The sequence below is a fragment of the Epinephelus moara genome, chromosome 24 (assembly GCF_006386435.1).
Source record: "Epinephelus moara isolate mb chromosome 24, YSFRI_EMoa_1.0, whole genome shotgun sequence".
In the NCBI taxonomy this organism is placed as follows: domain Eukaryota; kingdom Metazoa; phylum Chordata; class Actinopteri; order Perciformes; family Serranidae; genus Epinephelus; species Epinephelus moara.
In genome coordinates, this window is record NC_065529.1 from 33,135,239 (window position 1) to 33,154,519 (window position 19,281).

Genomic DNA, 19,281 nt, shown 5'->3' on the forward strand with positions numbered 1-19,281 from the left:
AACTGCAAATTAAGATATACAATTCAATTAGCTACAAATTAAACAGATTTACTACAAACCAGTCTGTAATATAACCTATATGCCAGTTGTCACACAATAACATATGTCATTACAAGTAAGATTTACAGCTGCAACTAATTATTTATTTTCATAATCAGCTGCTCTGACAGTTATTTTTTTACTGATTATTCACTGATAATAGGTTTCCTCAAGCCCAAGTTGACTTACCGGTATTCAAATAGCTTGTTTTGTGTGACCAACAGAACAAAACCCAAATATATTAAATTATCTATTAAATCATAGCAGACAAATTCTGAGAAGTTGTAGCCAGTAAGCTTTTTTCTTACTTTCTGTCATATATATAAAGTTACAGTGTCAGGTGTTCGTATTAAACGTGGCCAAAGTTTCAAAAAATAAGATAGAGCTGGGCAATATATTGTTACTATATTGATATCGTGATATGTGACAAGATATCATCTTAGGTTTTAGATATAATATCGTAAGTGTTGTCTTTTCCTGGTTTTAAAGGCTGCATTACATTACAGCAAAGTGATGTGTAGCCACTTTATTACTTGCTGTTAGTCATTATATCCACATTACTAATGATTAGTTATCAAAAATCTCATTGCATTAGAATTTTGTGAAAGCACCAACAGTCAACCTACGATATCGTTGCAATAGTGATAGAGGAATTTGGTCAACAATATTGTGATATTTGATTTACTCCATATTGCCCAGCCCTACCATGATGTAAGCAAAGTAATCCCTGTGAGGAAAAGCCTCAGGCTACAGACCGTTCTGAGTACTCCTTTTCTGACGGTTTCCTCCTTTCATGACAAGCTGACGTCAAATCATGATTGATTACTTTGTTAGGTAATCTGCTTCAGGCATGTGACTAAAAATGTTTACATTACATAGCCTACATTGCTACATGTAGCTACATGCTAATGTCAGGGAAATACGTAATCTTGGTTACAGATGTTTTCCACTTCTCCTCAATTATGGGTCATATTCCTGCTATTATTGGTGATTTTTCACAATAGATAGTGCCGCTATACATTGCTACAGTAATACCCTGGGCTGCAATGACGGTGCAGAGACACTGAGATACAGAGGACCCTGCAACAATCACAGCAGACTGGGGTTTTTGGGTGGGGGGCTTGAAGAGACAGGCGCTTAAATGGAGTGTTTCAAACAAAGCGGTGAAAACAAGTGTTCCAGCATAGAAAATTAAGTGTTTGTTGCACATTAAAGCATATAAACATGTGCTAGCATAATAGGTACCCATTAAAGTTATTACTTAAATGATAATTCAATTATCAAAACAGTTCGTGATTCATTTTCGACTAAGTGACCTATTGTTTGAGTTTTAGTTTTAATTTAGCTCCTCTCAGGCACTACATATTAAAAAAGTTTCACTCTCCTCAAACAGCCTCTCTCTTCTTTGTACATCACAGGGCCCACAAGGTTTCCAAGGCAACCCAGGAGAGGCTGGAGAGCCCGGACAATCTGTAAGTATCCCACACAGTGCCAGTCCATCCAGTCCTCACTTTCTGTAAATACTACTCTAAAGCCTCTAAACCTCCTCTCCTTTTTTAAATCGTTTCTTCTTCATGTGGAAACTTCAGCCACTCACTACCTCACTGTAGCTGAACTACATCTCCATAAAGTCTCCTAACACCTTCTAAACTTTCATTGCTCACCGCTAACTTCTACATCCTTCTCTTTTTGACCAGACAGCTCCTTCAGTTTCGGCATTCACAGTCCTCTAGAGTCAGTTCTTACAGTGCTCATGTCTCAAACCCAAACCTGACATCTAATGGTACAAGCTCAGGGTAATGAATTAGCCCTCTGCTGTTGGACTTGCTTCTTTGCAGTTTTCTCATGCTTCTCTTTTCCTGTTTTTACCCATCGTCTCGCTGACAGCTTCTAATGTTAATCATAGCTCTCCTGCTCTGTTATATCGTCCCTCAGATAATCTCTTACCCTTCACATAACTCCTCTCTGACTGAAGGCCAACTCATTTCCTTCAGTTTTCATTTTCTGTTCTTCCTACAAAGTTTTACTTTTAGTTTTCTACCTGCGCGCTGATCCTTACTCACCTAAGCTTCCAGAAATCATAGCACCACCCTCCCCTGTCCTTCCCGTTCCCTCAGCAGGTAGACAATGCAGGGTCACTGCTGTGTTAATCTGCTCCTGTGGAGTTATGCAGCCTCTGAGGTGCCTTCTCTTTTTAAAGCGTTCCAGTGCATCATTATGTGTGATTAAACTCAAGCCTCCTTCCAGAAAATAAGTTGACAGTTGTAGAGGGGTCACAGAGGTGTTGGTGAAGACCAGAGATGATTTGTCTAGCCTTTGAGTTCACAAGAGCAGAAAATTACCAACAAGATGCCTTTAATTACCTAAATCAGACTGGTATTGTTGATATAATGTTCTCTATACTGCTGCAGGTCAGTGTTTTATTCAACATTAGCAATTTAAAAATGTTTTTTGTTTAGTCAACGACAGACTAACACAGAGAAAAAGAAAGACTAAAGTCGTTCACCTGTATTTGACATATCAACACGCATTAAGTGAAAATGCTAAAAGAGAAACTAGCAAACAGAAAAATAGAAAGATGGACACAGGAGGATACTGAAGTATTTGTTCCAACTGTTTGGCCTATCTTGCCTACACATGTTGCTGATTATGATTTCTACTCATCAAAAACATACTGTCATCTAGAATCTTGCTGTTGTTATTGTTTAGGAATGTAATTCCTTTTATGAGCTTTTGTGCAATTAGATTAACAATAATTAGAAATCCTGGTTCAATCTGTTTCAGATTCAGGTTGTAAAGTTAAAGGGAGCAGGAGTTGTCACCACCTGCTAAGACTTATGAGTCAAACTGTGTAACGCTGCCCTCTGTTGGTTATGAATGGAATCTTGTGTCTCACCTTTGCTGTTTTCTCTTCACTTCAAGGGCCCCATGGGTCCCCGTGGCCCCCCTGGACCTTCTGGAAAACCTGGCGATGATGTAAGTGCATCTGTCACAACTTTATAAAACTGTAAATACATTCCCAATACACATAAATTGTGACAAGGCTGATACATAGTGAAGCTTAACTACTGTCCTCATATCATCTGTTCTGGGTTTATCCTTTAAGATATCAACTCAATTTGACCCAAAAATAGATAAATAAATGCTTGTGGCCTTTTCTGACTCCACCCACAGACATACTGTGTCACTCGTGATTATTATACTGTAGGGGAATTATGATGAGTATTAATTACCCTCATGAAAACCCATTTTTATTTTTGTCTGTTTGATTAAGGATACTATCATAAAGTATAAAGCACAGTGTTCCCATTATAAATTATTGTATTGTCCTCTATTACCCCCTCATGTAGTATTTTTACAAACATAACAACATTATTCTAGTTTACTGGTCTACCATTTTGTACCTTTGAGTTTTGAATATTGAAATACTTTCAACACCTTATTGGTCTTTCTAAGCCATATCTACAGTGTGTGTTTTTTTCCTTAGTGTTATTGCAGCTTTAATTCCATTGACAATATGGGGCTTAAGTAAATGTGCAAATGTTCTTTTCATTATACTGTCTAAACAGTTTAAATCCAAAAAGAACAGTCCTCACACAACAACTATGTAGGAATTTTTGGTTACTGTTTGCAAACAGTAGCACAAGCAAAAGTGTAACTGAGTCCGCACCATTATCATGCTGGCGTACACCTGTATTGCGCCAAGTAGGTGGAGTCTGCACACCATTTGACAGTTATTGTAGCTGATATATCCGCTAGATCCACTGTTTAGTTTCAGTGGCGGGAGCACCATTTGCATCACAACATGGCCCATACAAACACAAACAAGTCAGTGTCATTCAGTCTTACATAAAATCATTTTTGAAAATCACTGCATATGCCAGCAATTCTTTGTCAACTAGGAAATTCACTATGGCTTTTTCCCTGTGGGTGGACGTTGTTTATCAGCTGATAAACACTGGCCACTGGCTGACAAATTACACTCAGTGGAAGCCAACCCGATTCACTCTTGCTTTGGAACGAGCTTCATCCGCTTGCCGTTTCACCTCGCTATATATGAGTTTTTTCTGCGCTGTGTCCACCATTTTCATAGCTTTCTCTTGAATGAGTGCTACTTACAGTTTGGCACCAGGTCACTACCCTTTTATAAAGTTTAAACCTCACCTGCGCCCAGGAATGTCCAAAACACAGCAAAACAATAAGAAAATGAGATACAGGCAGAGGGCAGAGTCTCTGCAGATAAATACACTGCCACACATTGTGGGTGGTTTATAAGTAATGACTGAGAGGAATCACCTTTGTATAAGTCCAAACACTATTTTTTTTTTATGAAAATCCTATATAGTATACCTTTAAATTATATATCACTTGCCAGACTGTATCAGTCAGTCATAGACACAACCTGCCATGTTACTTACTTCTCTTGCAGCTGGTTATTTTGACCTAACACAGCACTCAAAGTTCACTAATGGATGGATCTTTAACATATTTTTTTTATTCATTTATCTGTGTTTGAAATGCTACAATAAACTGACACATTTACTGCTTAGTCATCTGACGCAGAGATCAGACTTCAAAGTGTAATTCCTACTTTTAGCCACATGATGGCAGCAGACAAGACATGTCACAATGTGTCCACTAGGAGTGCACACTCTATCCATCACATCAACTACAACAAATACAATGCAGAGTATTTTCTATTTCAAACATTGAACCCTTGCAGGAAATTCATAAATTGATAATTTCCTAAAATAATAATCTGTTTCTGTTTTTAGGGTGAGGCTGGCAAACCTGGCAAATCAGGCGAACGTGGACCTGCTGGACCTCAGGTGAGATTTCTCAGGCTGTTGATTCATTCTGGTTGTTTTAAAAATTTGTTTAATTACTGAGCTGTTTGCTGAAAAGGAGTCACATTTGATATACTGTAAGGTTTTATTTTGTTTGTCTCTCTGGTGGCCAGCAACCAGCCTGATAACAGGCCTGATTTATCTGAAGTTCTACGCTCTAATGTGCTTCACATGCAGTTACAGTGATGCTGTCACATGAGAATAACATAATCACCTCACACTTCCTGAGCACCTTTACATTTTGCATTGATTATACAATAAAGCAGCTCACATAACTGACAGAAATGATGGATCACTGTATAGACTGAGCCTTTCTATATTATTAGAGAGTTAATATCTGTAAATGACTTTAATGATAATTACGTTATGAGTTACAGATGGCGTCATTTATCATATAAAGCCAGGGATCAGAGCTTTTTTTTCTTGGTCTGAAGATCCCATGTGTACAGTATTAGAGAGCCAAAACTTGAAATAGGTTAACTGCTTTAAAATGTGTTAAATCTCACTTAACCAATGTGGAGGGGGATATCTATCCTGATTTAATATGTCTCACTGGCTCCTACCTAGAGGAAGAAATCTTGATAGCTTATACTCCTAGCTTTACCTGCTTTCCTTCTACTGCCCGGCAGTATGTGACATCATGTCCCTGGCCAATAGGCTTGAGTGGTATCAAGGTACTACAGTACGCCGGAGTATTTACAAATCCCAAAAATATGATTTACAATACCGTCAAAAATACAAACATTTCTTTTCCTCTTAAACTGATACATAGATGCTGTATAGACAAAATATATTGTAGTGCACAGCATGCGCCACCAGAGGTCAGTCTCTACTGGTGAAACAGGCAGCTGAACTGAGAAAGATGGCTACTGCGAGTGGTGAGGAAAACAGAAAACTGCCTCAGCCCCTGTTTGGGAGTATTGCCACATATAACTTCACCTTGAGATGAATTCTTCCATCTACAAAAGCAGTTTTTAGCCACATTAATTTACTCAACACATCATCACTGTTCAGTCCAGTGATGTGTCAGTATCCGCTGCAGCAACAAGTGTTCGAAGTTCTACAGCAAGAAGAGCAATGTTTTTCTATCTATTCATTATTATACGGGACATAAGTATCTAAGGGATGACTTCTATCATCAGAAAGGTATGAAGGTATGAAAAAAGAGATACCGCCCAAGCCTACTAGCCAAAAATGTTCCTGGTCAGATGCCAAAAACTGCAATGCAGTTATGATGCAGACAGACAGATGGTGACTTTGTTTTCAAATGCATGCAGATACTTTTTTGGTTTACATATAACATTTTATTGACAATTTGTCTATCTAATTGTGAAATGGTTGTGATCAGACAGCCACACTGTGACGTCCACTCCACACCCAAACACTAGTATTAAGCAACAACCATTTTTTAAACATAAAAAAGATGTTTATGGCATTTATGTATTTCTACATGATTAATAATCCTGTCTCATCATTTTAAGTCTGTGGTGTGTGTAAGAGTCAAAAGTCTTTATCCAAGCTGACTCTGATCGCACACTGGAGGATAGCCTTCAGGGCTTTTTGCCAGAAAGTTAGGTAACGTACTACAAAGATAAGGTTGTGGTTGATGAATGGATAAAGCAGTATTTCACCCAGGGGACCGGGAGTCTCATGTGGGTCAATATTTATGTATTTAGAAGGACATCCAGCTAACAGCCATGTGACATCTGCAAAACATTCATTTTAGAACTATTTTGAACCATAATGGGACGTCTTGATTGGACATTCAAACAAAGGTCATTCAGCATGTCAGTGTTTACTGTCTCTATATTAATTTCTTGCATCCTCTCTCCTCTTGAATCATAGGGAGCTCGAGGATTCCCAGGAACTCCTGGCCTGCCTGGCATCAAGGGACACAGAGTGAGTTTGTTTTTCTATTAATGTTTTCCAGGAATATTAGCTGGTTGTTTATCATTTTCCTAACTGTGCACTGCCTCTCTGCTTTTTCTTTCAGGGCTATCCAGGTCTTGATGGTGCAAAGGGAGAGACTGGAGCTGTTGGGGCTAAGGTGGGATTTCACTTCTCCAGTTAATTAAGGCATCACTTCTGTTTCTGTTTGCACCCTGTGTTGACCCAAGTAGAGAGGGTTTAGCAAAACATCAGCAACAATTGGTATGAAATGGTATTTCATTGATTCAAGGAAGAGTAATTGTTGCCAAGATAACTAATTCAAATATTTCTTTCTGTCTTTAGGGTGAGGCTGGTGCTCCCGGTGAGAATGGCGCTCCTGGACCAATGGTGTGTAACTCTGAACATTTAACAACAACACATGAAAACAAAAACGACATGCAAATGTCGTTTCAGTTATGATGGTGAAGTGATTGATAAGGTTTCTTGTCATCTCCCTCACCTACACAGGGACCTCGCGGTTTGCCTGGTGAGAGAGGCCGTCCTGGACCCAGTGGAGTTGCTGTGAGTGTCGTCTCTTATCTAAAAATTATCTTCTGATTCACAATAGATGGATTAAATCAGTGGTTCTCAACTTTTCTCGTGTTAACGACTCCTACGTTGATACACATATTGGACCCCCATTTGATAAGATGTCACTTCAAAGATTTTGGTTGTTACAGTAGATATGATTTAGACCAGAACAGAATACTTGTCACCTACAGTTGAGGAGATAACTGTGGAGGAAGTGAAACCTATTATCATAATACTCACTATGAATACTAGGGTTGGGAACCAAACTCAGTACTTCTAAGGTTATCAACCAAATTATGTTGATTCTACGGAGTACAGATTCACGTTAAATCCATCGACGTTTTTGTACCTGAGAGTGCGTCTAGGTGAAAATAGTGGGGTTGAGGGTTAGCTATGGAGCTCTGTCGGCCATTATTTTAGTAATTGCCTAGTAGCACTGCTAGATGAGCACACACACATACACACATATATACACAATAGGGTTGCAAGTGTGTGAGATTTTCACAGTACGATATAACCATCTGAATATCCCGGTATCACAGTTTTAAAGAATTTATATTATTATCAGTCAGAATGACCCTTAAAGGAATGAAAATGGAAGGGTTATTTTTGGTCAAACAAACTTTCCATTACTATAATTGAAACTCTTTGTTAGTGGAAGTATATGTGAAAAGTGTCCTCTTTGAAAATAACTGAAATAAAGGGGAGATTTTCCATCCAGTTGCAATTTTTTTTCAATATCGTAGATGAGCAAATGTACACAGTACGATAACCATTAACTTTTATATCACAGTATACCTTAAAACCAGTATATCACTGCAACCCTAATACATAAGCAGACAGACAGAGACAGAAGATTATCTGTATGTGTGATACATTGCCTCTGCAGCTAGTTTGAAACTTACATTTTGATTATTACAAAGAAGGTAAAGTACCAAAAAAGGTGCTATTGAGTAATGGTACCAAATTACAGGTCCTGTACTGGTTCAAATGTGAACGGTACCCAACCCTAATGACTACTACTACTTGACTGTGACTTTTACTGACAATGGTTTCACTTTTAGAGCGAATTATATAGTGAAAACAAACCCCTGGTTGAGAACCATTAGATAAGATGCTGTGGAGCATATTCTTTGAGTATATTCTAAATCAGATTATTTCTTTTACTTGTTAACTGGCACTTTCTAACAAAATAATTGCACTATAATTCAAAGGACTTCAATATGTCAGGTGTAATAATGTACTCCCCTGTAAGTGTCCTGATCTGAATAGTTTGTCTAAAACAGGGCCAAAGTTTTTGATGCCATGTGTTGATAATGTGTTTATTTCAGGGTGCACGTGGAAATGATGGCTTGCCCGGTCCTGCTGGTCCCCCTGTAAGTATCATTTTTATCTTCATTTAATTCATTTTAATCCTTTGAGATTTAGTAAGAAATGCTGCGTATGAAATCTATCCTCACGTCTTCACACACAACCCCCACTGCAGTATGATTGTAGTCTCTTCACCTCCACACCTGGATGTGTCAGTTATTAATAGCTGAGCTGACAGACTGTCTTTCCCTCTCTATAGGGCCCTGTCGGTCCCTCTGGAGCTCCAGGCTTCCCTGGCTCTCCTGGCTCAAAGGTAAGTCACCCTGACTTCCTCTTCCTCTTCTCCTGTGTTGTGTTTGTTCTGTGAATCAGAGTAAGTAACCATGTCTGTATCTGTCCCTTCCTTTCTATGAGAAAACTAACTACACAATTGATCTTCCGCCCTCTTACCTTAGACTTTTTCACAACAAAAACAAAGTTGCGTGTAAAGCAGGTGCAAAATCGTGGGTTTTATGAATTCTGTGTATAAGACTTCCTTAAATCAAATTTTAAAAAGTTAATATCTCAGAAAATGGCGGCATGCAGCTCAGGGAGGATTTTGTGGGGACAAGTTGAAATGCTTAAGTGAAATCTGAGACGGCTGCTCTGCATTGAAAAGTGCTTTAAGCCTCCATCTGTGTGGAAAATTAGGGAGGAGGGGGGTTAAAGTGTTGCTCTCCCTCTCTCACTCCCTCTTACTGTCTTTTTCTTCTTTTCTCTCCCTGCTTTGCATCTGATTTATTCCTCCTGCACTCGCAGACAGGCTCAGTTCTGTGCTCCAGGGCCCAGAGCTGGTGGTTTGCTTTCTTCTGCAGGCTCCTTGATAGTTTGGGAAATCTTTTAGGAATTACAAATGGAGTATCTCTTTACAAAATCCAGGAGTTTCCCTTGAAGTAATCGAGGCAAGCTACACTCAAGATGTGAAAATGTGCGTCTGTGTGTGTGTTTATGTATAGTATCAACTTACAACCATAAACACTTTATGCCTGTCTGCAGGAGAGTTTGTGAACCCGTGTGTGAATGTGTGTCTTTGTGCGACTTGCTAATATTCGAGGAAGTGTCCCATGGTGAGATATGTTAAAACTCTCCTATAACGTTATTGTGTCGTACCTTTAACAGCCTGAGAGCTCATGAAAAACAGCCTCGTTTTAGTCATTTCCTTTCTGCACTCTATGAGCGAGGCTTTGCAGTATAAACAAGACCCAAGACTAACACAGTAAAAAGCTAGTTAGACAAAAACAACACGCCTATTTGAACCTCCACTGAATAAACCGCGCTCCTGAACTAAGAGGATGTAACCCAACTGTGAACCCACTGTGACATCACCCAACCAACCACCCGTTGGTCTGTGGACTCCTGTTTTTAAGCCTTGAGTGTGGCAAAGAGACAGAGTGCAATTAAATCCCACCCACACCAGAGGGGAAAACAACTCATCGCTTTCAATGACCTTGGTATTATATGAATGTGCTTCCTTGTCACTTTCCTCTGCAAGCAAACAACAGAAAATGCCTAAAAGCTGCTGTGTGGTGGGATGCACTAACAACAGGGTAAAGAACCCAGAACTAAGATTTTAGCTTTTAGGAAGACAAATGTGGATACAGACTGCAATAAGAAACGTAGCATCAGCAGGAAGAATGGGAAAAGTAAGGGATCCTGACACTCACAAAAAAGTTAGTTGCTAAATTGGCCAGACAAAGCAGAGAGTTTGATGCAAGGCCTGGTTCTGATCTTATATGATCTTAGCAGGTGATTTGATCAATAATTTCAAATTCTGACCATTCAGTGGGATAATTTCTTCAATATAAGCGAGGTAGGGAAAGGGGACACTGAGATAAATTGACAATATTGAGTTTGTCAATATACATTTTCCTCTCTGCTAGACATTTGTTGCTTAAATAATGGCATGCTGAAATCTGATGTTTTAGCTAGCGACAGACATTTAGTTAGTGTTTCAGCCCCTTCCAGTGGGCTTGGTTTTCAGAGTATGAAAGTGTTGCACTCACTCTATTTTGGCCGTTGCCATCTTGTTTTTTTCGGAGCCAGAAGTGACTGTATTTGGATGAGAGGGTGGAGTTAGGGAGGAGCTGGGTTATATCTGACTGAAAACCTGAAGACACCGCCATGGTAGCAACTTCTCACGTGAGACACCTAGAGATGAAACGATATGAAAATTTCATATCATTATAGTGACCAAAATTATCACGTTAATCAGGATTATCACAGTGTAGTTAATATGTGCTTAAAAGGTACTGATACCGGGGCATCGGTAGCTTAGTGGATAGTGCCGGCGCCCCAAGCAGAGAGGCACCACCTTGCTGATGAGGCCGCAGGCTCGACTCCAGCCTGCGGCCCCCTGCCACACGCCATCCCCCACCCCACACCGTCCCATCCAATAAAGGCAAAAGGCCAAAAAAATAATCTTAAAAAAAAGGTACTGATATTAACACTGAAATAATTTCAACAATTTTTACTCCAAAACCACAAATAAAATTAGAAGGACTTTTTGTTTGCATAAACATTATAATAATAACTTACCCCCAATACCTTATGTAACCATGTGAAAACTATATCAAGTGTGCATTAACATTAGAAATGTTTTTTAAAAGCTTGCTTGGGTATTTTTGTCACAGTAGGAGACAAGAGAACAAGAGACAAGTAGTATTGCTGGGTTTGCCTGCTGCACGCCTACTCTAGACACAAGGGAGTAGCAAGACAAACCTATGTTGCTGCACCTGCGTTTCCATCTGTTTAGACTGTTGCTAACTTTGATTAATGATGAGTATTTACCATGAGTTTTTCAAAGCATGGTAATTAAACACGATTTTATTGTTTATTAAAATTGAAATGGTAATACTAATTGACAGGAATTCTACAGTGGTTAATTGTAAAACAGGTACCTGTTTCATCCCTAGCCAGGCCTTATGGCACACCCTGCTTTATCATGTATTTTTTTTACTTTAAATGGGACCAAATTTTAAAAAATGAACACCATACTGTATTGAAGAAGACTTGAAACTAGCAACTGAGACCATAAACTTCACGTTTACTAAGGTAATAAATCAAGTGAGTCATTTTCTCATAGACCTCTATACAATCTGACATTTTTTGCAACCAGTGGAGTTGCCCCCTGCTGACCATAAGAAAGAATGCAGGTTTAAGGCACTTCACATTGACCTCACTTTTCAGACCCAGATGCATCCACTTTTTTTGACAGTCTGTGATCTAACCAAGACAACTTTTGCCCAGCTCCTGTTGTTATTTATAAAAGCAAAGCTACTGTCTCTAAGATTTTTTCCATAACTTTTCATAAAACTGGCAAATGTTCCTCCCAGTGTCCCACATTTCACCTTAGTCTCAGAGCCAGTAAAATACTGGCCCTGACAGTGAGCTTAGGGAAAACACCAATTCAGTTTACTACATCATCATTTTTGTTAACACTCTATTATGTCATACTATTGAGTCTGAGAAGTCTACAAAGCTGCAGCAACAGCAAAGGAATTCCATTCACCAACATGCTGAAAAGCTGCACACCACCTGTGTGGTAACATCTGTGGCTGGGGTCCAAAGGGAGGCCAGAGCTTGAAATATCGACCTCTGAATGGTGGATCAAGTCTTACTGTTATACTGAACCAGAGGGTCTGCAAAACATTATGCACCTGGCTTTAGATAACACGCTTTGTAACAACATTGAAGAGACAGTCAGTACATTATTTTGTCCACTTAAAGGTGGAGTCAGCAAATCTGGAGACAGTATGTTGATATTTGAACCTAACACCCAAACAAATACACCTCTCCTGTTAGAACTCCTTCAGAAGCTCCAGTAATAACTCCTATGCATTTCATAGCTCTCATGGTACAGCTTCACTCCCCATAGGTGAGGGCATGGAAGAGGGAGACAAGCTGGCATAATGTTGTTTAGCTTGGTCCAAGCCACTTTACTTTACAGTATATTGTGTCTATGCTAAGCCCTCATTTGTACAGTACATAGTAAACTGAGATGGACCTAAATTCATCAGTGGGCTAAAAAGAATATAATTATGACTTACACTTTAGGTAGCAAGCAATTTCTAATTACAATTATGAAAAGCAGCATATGGATAAAATACGGCTGTCACTGTGTGCAGCAGCAGTATAAACCATAAACAGCATAACTCAGATGCAAGTAGTGCATTAAAAATGATAAAGCAAACTGTCACATCATTGAAATATGCTGTATCTCTGTTGTTAGGCTGAATATAAAGGGTGTGAAAAAAATGTTTAGTGGTTTCCTGTCAAGCCACTGTCACTATGTGGGTGTGAATAAATGATGGGCTGTATAAAACGACAACAATGTTTAAATCACCAAAATAACAGCAACAAGGAGGAAACATGCCCCAAACCCAACATATTTCATCACTAACAGCATGGCAACTTTGCAGTTCACACAACAAACAGCAACCACAAGGTACACCACATAGGTTGATGACATTCACACAAGATTAGAAATTAGCCAACAGCAGCAGAAGCCAGCACCCTAAAGCAGAAGGCAGAAACACATAAATTCATTGAAACAGAGCCAACAGACATCTACTCATAACTTACTGTGTAACACTTCATGTTAGTAGAAATAGAAAATAGTGTTTCTAACCTGCTGAAGTGAAACAGAGCGCTCCATGTTGAGTCACGTCAAAGTTGCAGCGTCCTCAAACTGTCAACACTTGACAGGGAAAACGTAGCTTCCGGTAACACCGGTGTATGGCGAAGTTTGTTACCCTGCCGATGTCTGTATCTACCCTATCTCAACTCTCGCGACATTTAAGGTGGAGTTGCAGCAGGGAATTCGATTAGCTCGTTAAGATAAACCGTCATATCGAGCCAGCTAGCTAGCTTGTGAAATGCTACATCAGCAGGTGTAGGCTAACGGTAGGTTAGCATAAATGTTTATAGCAGTTAGGCTAGGTTAAAAGTGGACACTATAGAAAAGCATTAATATATTTTACTTCAGTAAAAGTAGAAATACAAATTAAATTAAAAATACTTACAAATTAACATTACTTAAGTAAAAGATACTAAAGCTACTTAAATAAGAGTACGTAGGTTAGGCCTAAATATTATCAGGGAAATGTACTTTAGGTGTAAAAGTAAAAGGAACTCACTATAACGTTACCGCCAAAGTGGTTTCTCTCAGTGTTGCATTGAATGTATTGTTATTGTTATTATTATTATTATCATTATTATTATTGATGCATTAACATGGAAGCACAATTTCAATATCGTAGCCACTGCTCTACAGCTAATTTTTAGTCACTTTATATACTTCTCAGTTGGCTTCACTTAGCCTACTGTATAACAATGCCTTGTATTTATGTAAATTCTTCATCTGCAAAGTAACTGCAACAGAAAGTAACTCTTCTATTGAAGTGGGTAAAAGTGGCATAAATTTAAAATTCTCAAGTAAATAATAATAATAATAATAATTAATTAAAAAAAATGTGAAAGCTCTCTAAGGCCCTTCTTGCCACTCAGAGACACAAAATGGTTTATGCCCCCTGCTGCACTAGGATTCGTCTCTAAATGCAGCTAGAGCTGAGTGAGTGATCACCAGTGTGCCATGTCTTTTATCAAGAAAGGGAAACCTGGTTTCCAAAAAAAAAAAAAGAAAGAAAGCAAACAGACTTTGTAAAAAAAAATTCAAAAGGTGCACAAGAGAGATATGGATCGAGAGAGGAAGGGTGGGGGGCCCACAGAGAATACGTATGCATAGGTCCAGAATTTGGTGCTACACTCCTGCTGAATGGATTTATCATGTGGCACCATTGATATCTCACTTCCTGTTTTAGTAGCCTATCACAGCCTCTTCATTTATCAGAGTTCAAGTTTGTTGTTCTTGGGCTGCTCTTCTTTCTTCACTTATTTACAATATGGGGGGTGTCTTTGATTCTATACCTTATATTCACACTATGTTTGCAGTATTTACACTTTTCTGACTCTGCACCCTTGCAGTTAATGTTACATATATTTTTAATACCCTCTTTCATTCTGTATGTTTTAAGATTTATCAAACCTATTAGATGAGCTCCTCTTTGACACTTAACTCGTTTTTAATGTGGTGATTTTCAAATGTTTTGCTGTTTTCTTATTTAAAGTTTAGACACTTATAAATACTTTTGAGCAAAATTCAATGCTAGAAATACACATTTCATATTGTGTATTACAACTTTCTAAGACCTTTGCTTAAATGTCATCTCTTTTCTTTCCTCTCATTTGCTAACCAGGGAGAAGCCGGTCCTACTGGTGCTCGTGGACCTGAGGGTGCTCAGGGACCCCGTGGAGAGTCTGGCACCCCCGGATCATCCGGACCTTCTGGCGCTTCTGTAAGTGATGCCATAAACATGGATTTAAAAGGGAAAACATAGTATATTAGCCATAGGGGGGCTGTGTAAGGCTGAGTTTTTATCCATACAATGCCCAACACCACTGTGTTTTATTTGTTTATATATTGGTGGTGTGCATATTTCTTGATGTATTTTTCAGGCTTTTTAATGCACTGATACCTCTTTTCCACCAAAGCAGTTCCAGTGCTGAGAGAACGAAGCTGTAGAAAGGCTGTTAATGACTACATGATTTAACATTGTAGATTAGGACAATCACTCACAGTACAATAAATGAATCAGGGCCAGTTATGATTTTTGCAGTGCATTCACTTGCTTTGTCTTTTTTCCTCTACAGGGAAACCCTGGTACTGATGGTATCCCCGGAGCCAAAGGATCAGCTGTAAGTTTTAAACTCTTGCTTGTCTGTATTTCAAACTTTCACCCACCTACAGAGGTGCTGATAATCTGCCCTGAGCACCTCCGTGATCAAGTCCAGCCACTGCTTGGTCCTCTTGTCCTAAATATTAATAGCACTGCTGTGGGTTGTTATCTTCTATATTGAGCCAAGCTTTGGACATAACACAAAAACCATGGTACAATCATGTCTCCACCGACTCAGGAATATTCCCAAGATCAGAACAATGTGATGTTTTAGCAGTACAGAAAAAATGCTATTATTTCCTGACGCCTGGAGTATTTTAACGGCTTGTACTGCCTCAGTGCCTGAGATGTAGCTCAACGTCAGACTGTGCAGAACTCTGCAACCAGACTTCTGATGAAGACCAAATGTTCTTTTGACATCGACCCAGTTTTAGCCTCCCTGCACTGGTTACCAAATTGCTTAGAAATCATTTTGAAATTTTACTCATCACTTATAAGGCTTTACACGGACAGGCATCAGAGTACATCACTTAAATCTGAACTCCTTCCTGTCCAAAAAAGGCCTCTCAGATCTGCTGGGTTAGGTCTACTAGCTGTTCCACAGTCCAGGTTAAGGTCAAAGGGTGATAGAGTGTTGCACTGTCACAGCTTTGGATCAGTCTCCCAGTTAGTATTCTATCAGCAGACACTGTTTCTGCATTTAAAGCTTGTCTTAAAGACACATTTTTACAGACTTGCCTTTTCACCTGACAGCTAGTCTTATTCATTTTACATAATACAGCTCTGTGGTGCAGCCACCTGATTTCAAGTTTATTTTAATAGCAAAAAATAATAATGATAATATCCTATAACAAGTGTAGGTGACATTTTTCTCACACACTCTGTTTTAGAGGTATGCATGAAGTTAGTATGCCTAAGTTGCATATCTTAAACGTTTGCTTTTAAAATTCAAAAGGCCAGGACTTTTGTATCATAAATGATCGTAATACATTTCAAATCACCAAAGTACACACTCCGCAGTCTTGCAAGCAGCAGGCTGGCACATGAATTATGAAAACCTGGACAGCCAAAATCAGAGGCACTCTAATCATATCTGTTCGATGAACAGTTCAAACTCCATTCAGGCTTCTCATTGCATCTTGAAAACTTGATATGAGACTCTTCTTCACTGCCTAAGTCAGTGGTTTTGAGTTAAACGTTGCAGTTTTAGACACAGTTGTCACTGATGTTTTTGTAGTGCAGAAGTTAGACCAGTTCACAAACCAGTGTCTTCTTATGTACACCAAACAACTGATAATTCTGACGTCATGTCTCTTCCTCTGCAGGGTGCTCCTGGTATTGCTGGTGCTCCTGGTTTCCCTGGACCTCGTGGGCCTCCCGGGCCTCAGGGAGCAACTGGACCTCTCGGGCCCAAAGGAACATCCGTATGTTCTCACTGAATCATTCATTAACTGCAGATAGCCCCTTTTATTGTATTTGTGTGCAAACAGTCTCGGTCCAAGTTTGCAATTTGCTGCTCATTATATGTTCCAGATGATACCATGGCACAGACAACATGACATCAACGTGTCTCTTTGTCTCACTGTCTTTTGTTTGTCCTTCCATCGTTGTTTAGGGAGACCCAGGTATCCCAGGGTTCAAGGGCGAGGCTGGACCCAAAGGAGAAATTGTGAGTATTCCGTCATTGTTCATTTAGTCAACTTCCCTGATGTCATTCAACTTGGATGAGTGGGCACATTCAAAGGCCTGGACCCAGGCAACTATTCAACTAAATCCAAACATGGATATCCCCATACACTGTATCTAGCAAAATAATAAGTGTCACTTCAGTTTGAAATCAGTGAGTTAAAGATACTTCAAATTAAATTATGTGAACAAATCTGGTACTTCTGAAGCTTTTTCATTTTGTCTGAGAAATAAAAAACACATGAACCCAAACTAATGAGCTTTTCTTAATTAGATAGTATTCCTCACATAATTATTTGCATGTGCAGGAGTTACAAATAGTCAGACTCTTCTTAAAATTCACTTTGTTGTTTGGCTTTTTCTTAACTGATGGTATTAATTGTTACTCTTTAAACTATTTTATCCTGTTTTGCATCTTGTACATGTTTTTTTAGCTTTATTCTTGTTTTTATTGTGAAGCACTTTGTAACCTAGTTTTGACAGGTGTTGTATAAAGACGTTATGACCATTGGTATTCATTTATATTTAATATCTGTATTTTTTTTGTAAGTCTTTCTTCCTGTAGTAACGTGGTCATTTTCGGATGTGTTTTCCAGGGACCAGGTGGTGTTCAGGGACCTCCTGGCCCACAAGGAGAAGAGGGCAAGAGAGGACCCAGGGGTGAGCCTGGTGCTGCTGGACCACTTGGACCTCCTGGAGAGAGAGTGAGTACTATTGAACTGGTTAAAAACAAGTTATTTTATAGCTTAAGTAAATGTATGCTGCTTGGAAACACTCTGCTGTAGCACTCCAGTGAATAACAGAATAGCAGGTTTCCTCCTGTGTAGATTTGTATATCAAAGGCTGTCAAATATTTCGATATTGTACATCTCTTGCTATACACATGGAATGGCCCATTTATTAAGTCTTTGTCACAAAACAAAAATATTTTTGTTGCTTTTGAATCAGCAATGAGCTGTTGGAGCGTGTGAAGCTGTTTCTACATTTTTAATAAGGATAATTTCAATCAAATTTTAATTTGAATAAAATGCGTTTTTTAATAAACTTTATTTTCATGATCACCACCTGGGAATCTGTTTAGGGACCACAGTGAGATTCAGAGACTTATAGATATTGTTGTTATAATCATAACAATGACTGTGGTTTTGTGTTTTCTGTAGGGAGCCCCCGGTAACCGTGGTTTCCCTGGTCAAGACGGTCTGGCTGGTCCCAAGGTGAGTATCATCACAGTTACACTCGTTCCTGAAAGATATCTTTATTACTGCTGTTGGAGCAGAGAATATGCTCTGAAACAGAAAATAAACACGGATGTGTTTAGAGGAAACAGACCTGGCAGAGGAAGAAAGAGATAAGGAAATTTATGCAGCTGATGCATCAGTAGTTACTGGTGTAAATCTGTGAAACAGACAATTAACTTACTCCATCTGCTGCATATTGCATTTGGAAATTACTGTTAAGAAAGGCTTGGTTCCATATTGTGATTGGTTTCTATTTATTCTTGACTGCTGCAGTGAGATGATAACATTTCTGAATCATCTAATAACAATGTTGTCACACACTGTAGGACTCACACTGCTTAAAAATCACATCACCATGAATATTTAAATCCAACCATGGAAAAGATAAGGCTCTCACTATTCTAGCACAGTAGTGTACTGTTGTGTCATCACAATGTGCAAATCCTTCTTTGCAGAATATGAGAACTGACATTATTCTGCAGTGGCACTTTTTAGAGAACAGAGAGTCAGCACTCTTTGGGCCTCTAACTGGCTGGTGTACAGTACTGTAGGCTCTCCTTCTCACCAGAAAATTAATCCACTTCAACACAACTTTACAGCTCTTCGAGTGGTGAGCCTCTGCAGAATAGGGTGGGACTTTTCTTTTTGTCAGTTGCAGTTGATCCTGTGCAGCCCACCACTTTAACACAAACTGGGCAAAATGTTTCCAAAATTGAATATTTCCACCTTTAAAGCACAAGCAGTAATGACAATAAACTGTAAAAGGTCATTTTAATTTGGTTAAAGGTCCAGTGTGTAGAATTTAGGGGACACCATACATACAGTGCACATTCTCTTCCACAGAGTCAGCCATCTTGTCTTAACAGTAGACCAGAGTGGACAAACCAAAAACTGGCTCCAGATAGTGCCGTTTCTGTTTTTGTGTCA

At 39.1% G+C, this 19,281-nt stretch overlaps 1 protein-coding gene across 1 annotated transcript in view; it reads left to right on the forward strand.

The window, feature by feature from the left end:
- The window catches only part of col2a1b (collagen, type II, alpha 1b), a 69,859-nt gene that overhangs the window by 16,289 nt on the left and 34,289 nt on the right, over positions 1-19,281 (forward strand). Inside the window, exons 10-24 of the mRNA XM_050039028.1 lie at positions 1,458-1,511; positions 2,962-3,015; positions 4,815-4,868; positions 6,732-6,785; positions 6,880-6,933; positions 7,119-7,163; positions 7,284-7,337; positions 8,678-8,722; positions 8,917-8,970; positions 14,951-15,049; positions 15,405-15,449; positions 16,756-16,854; positions 17,046-17,099; positions 17,713-17,820; positions 18,277-18,330. Of these exons, the coding sequence (XP_049894985.1) occupies positions 1,458-1,511; positions 2,962-3,015; positions 4,815-4,868; positions 6,732-6,785; positions 6,880-6,933; positions 7,119-7,163; positions 7,284-7,337; positions 8,678-8,722; positions 8,917-8,970; positions 14,951-15,049; positions 15,405-15,449; positions 16,756-16,854; positions 17,046-17,099; positions 17,713-17,820; positions 18,277-18,330 (927 nt within the window). The remainder of the gene's footprint in view (positions 1-1,457; positions 1,512-2,961; positions 3,016-4,814; positions 4,869-6,731; positions 6,786-6,879; positions 6,934-7,118; positions 7,164-7,283; positions 7,338-8,677; positions 8,723-8,916; positions 8,971-14,950; positions 15,050-15,404; positions 15,450-16,755; positions 16,855-17,045; positions 17,100-17,712; positions 17,821-18,276; positions 18,331-19,281) is intronic.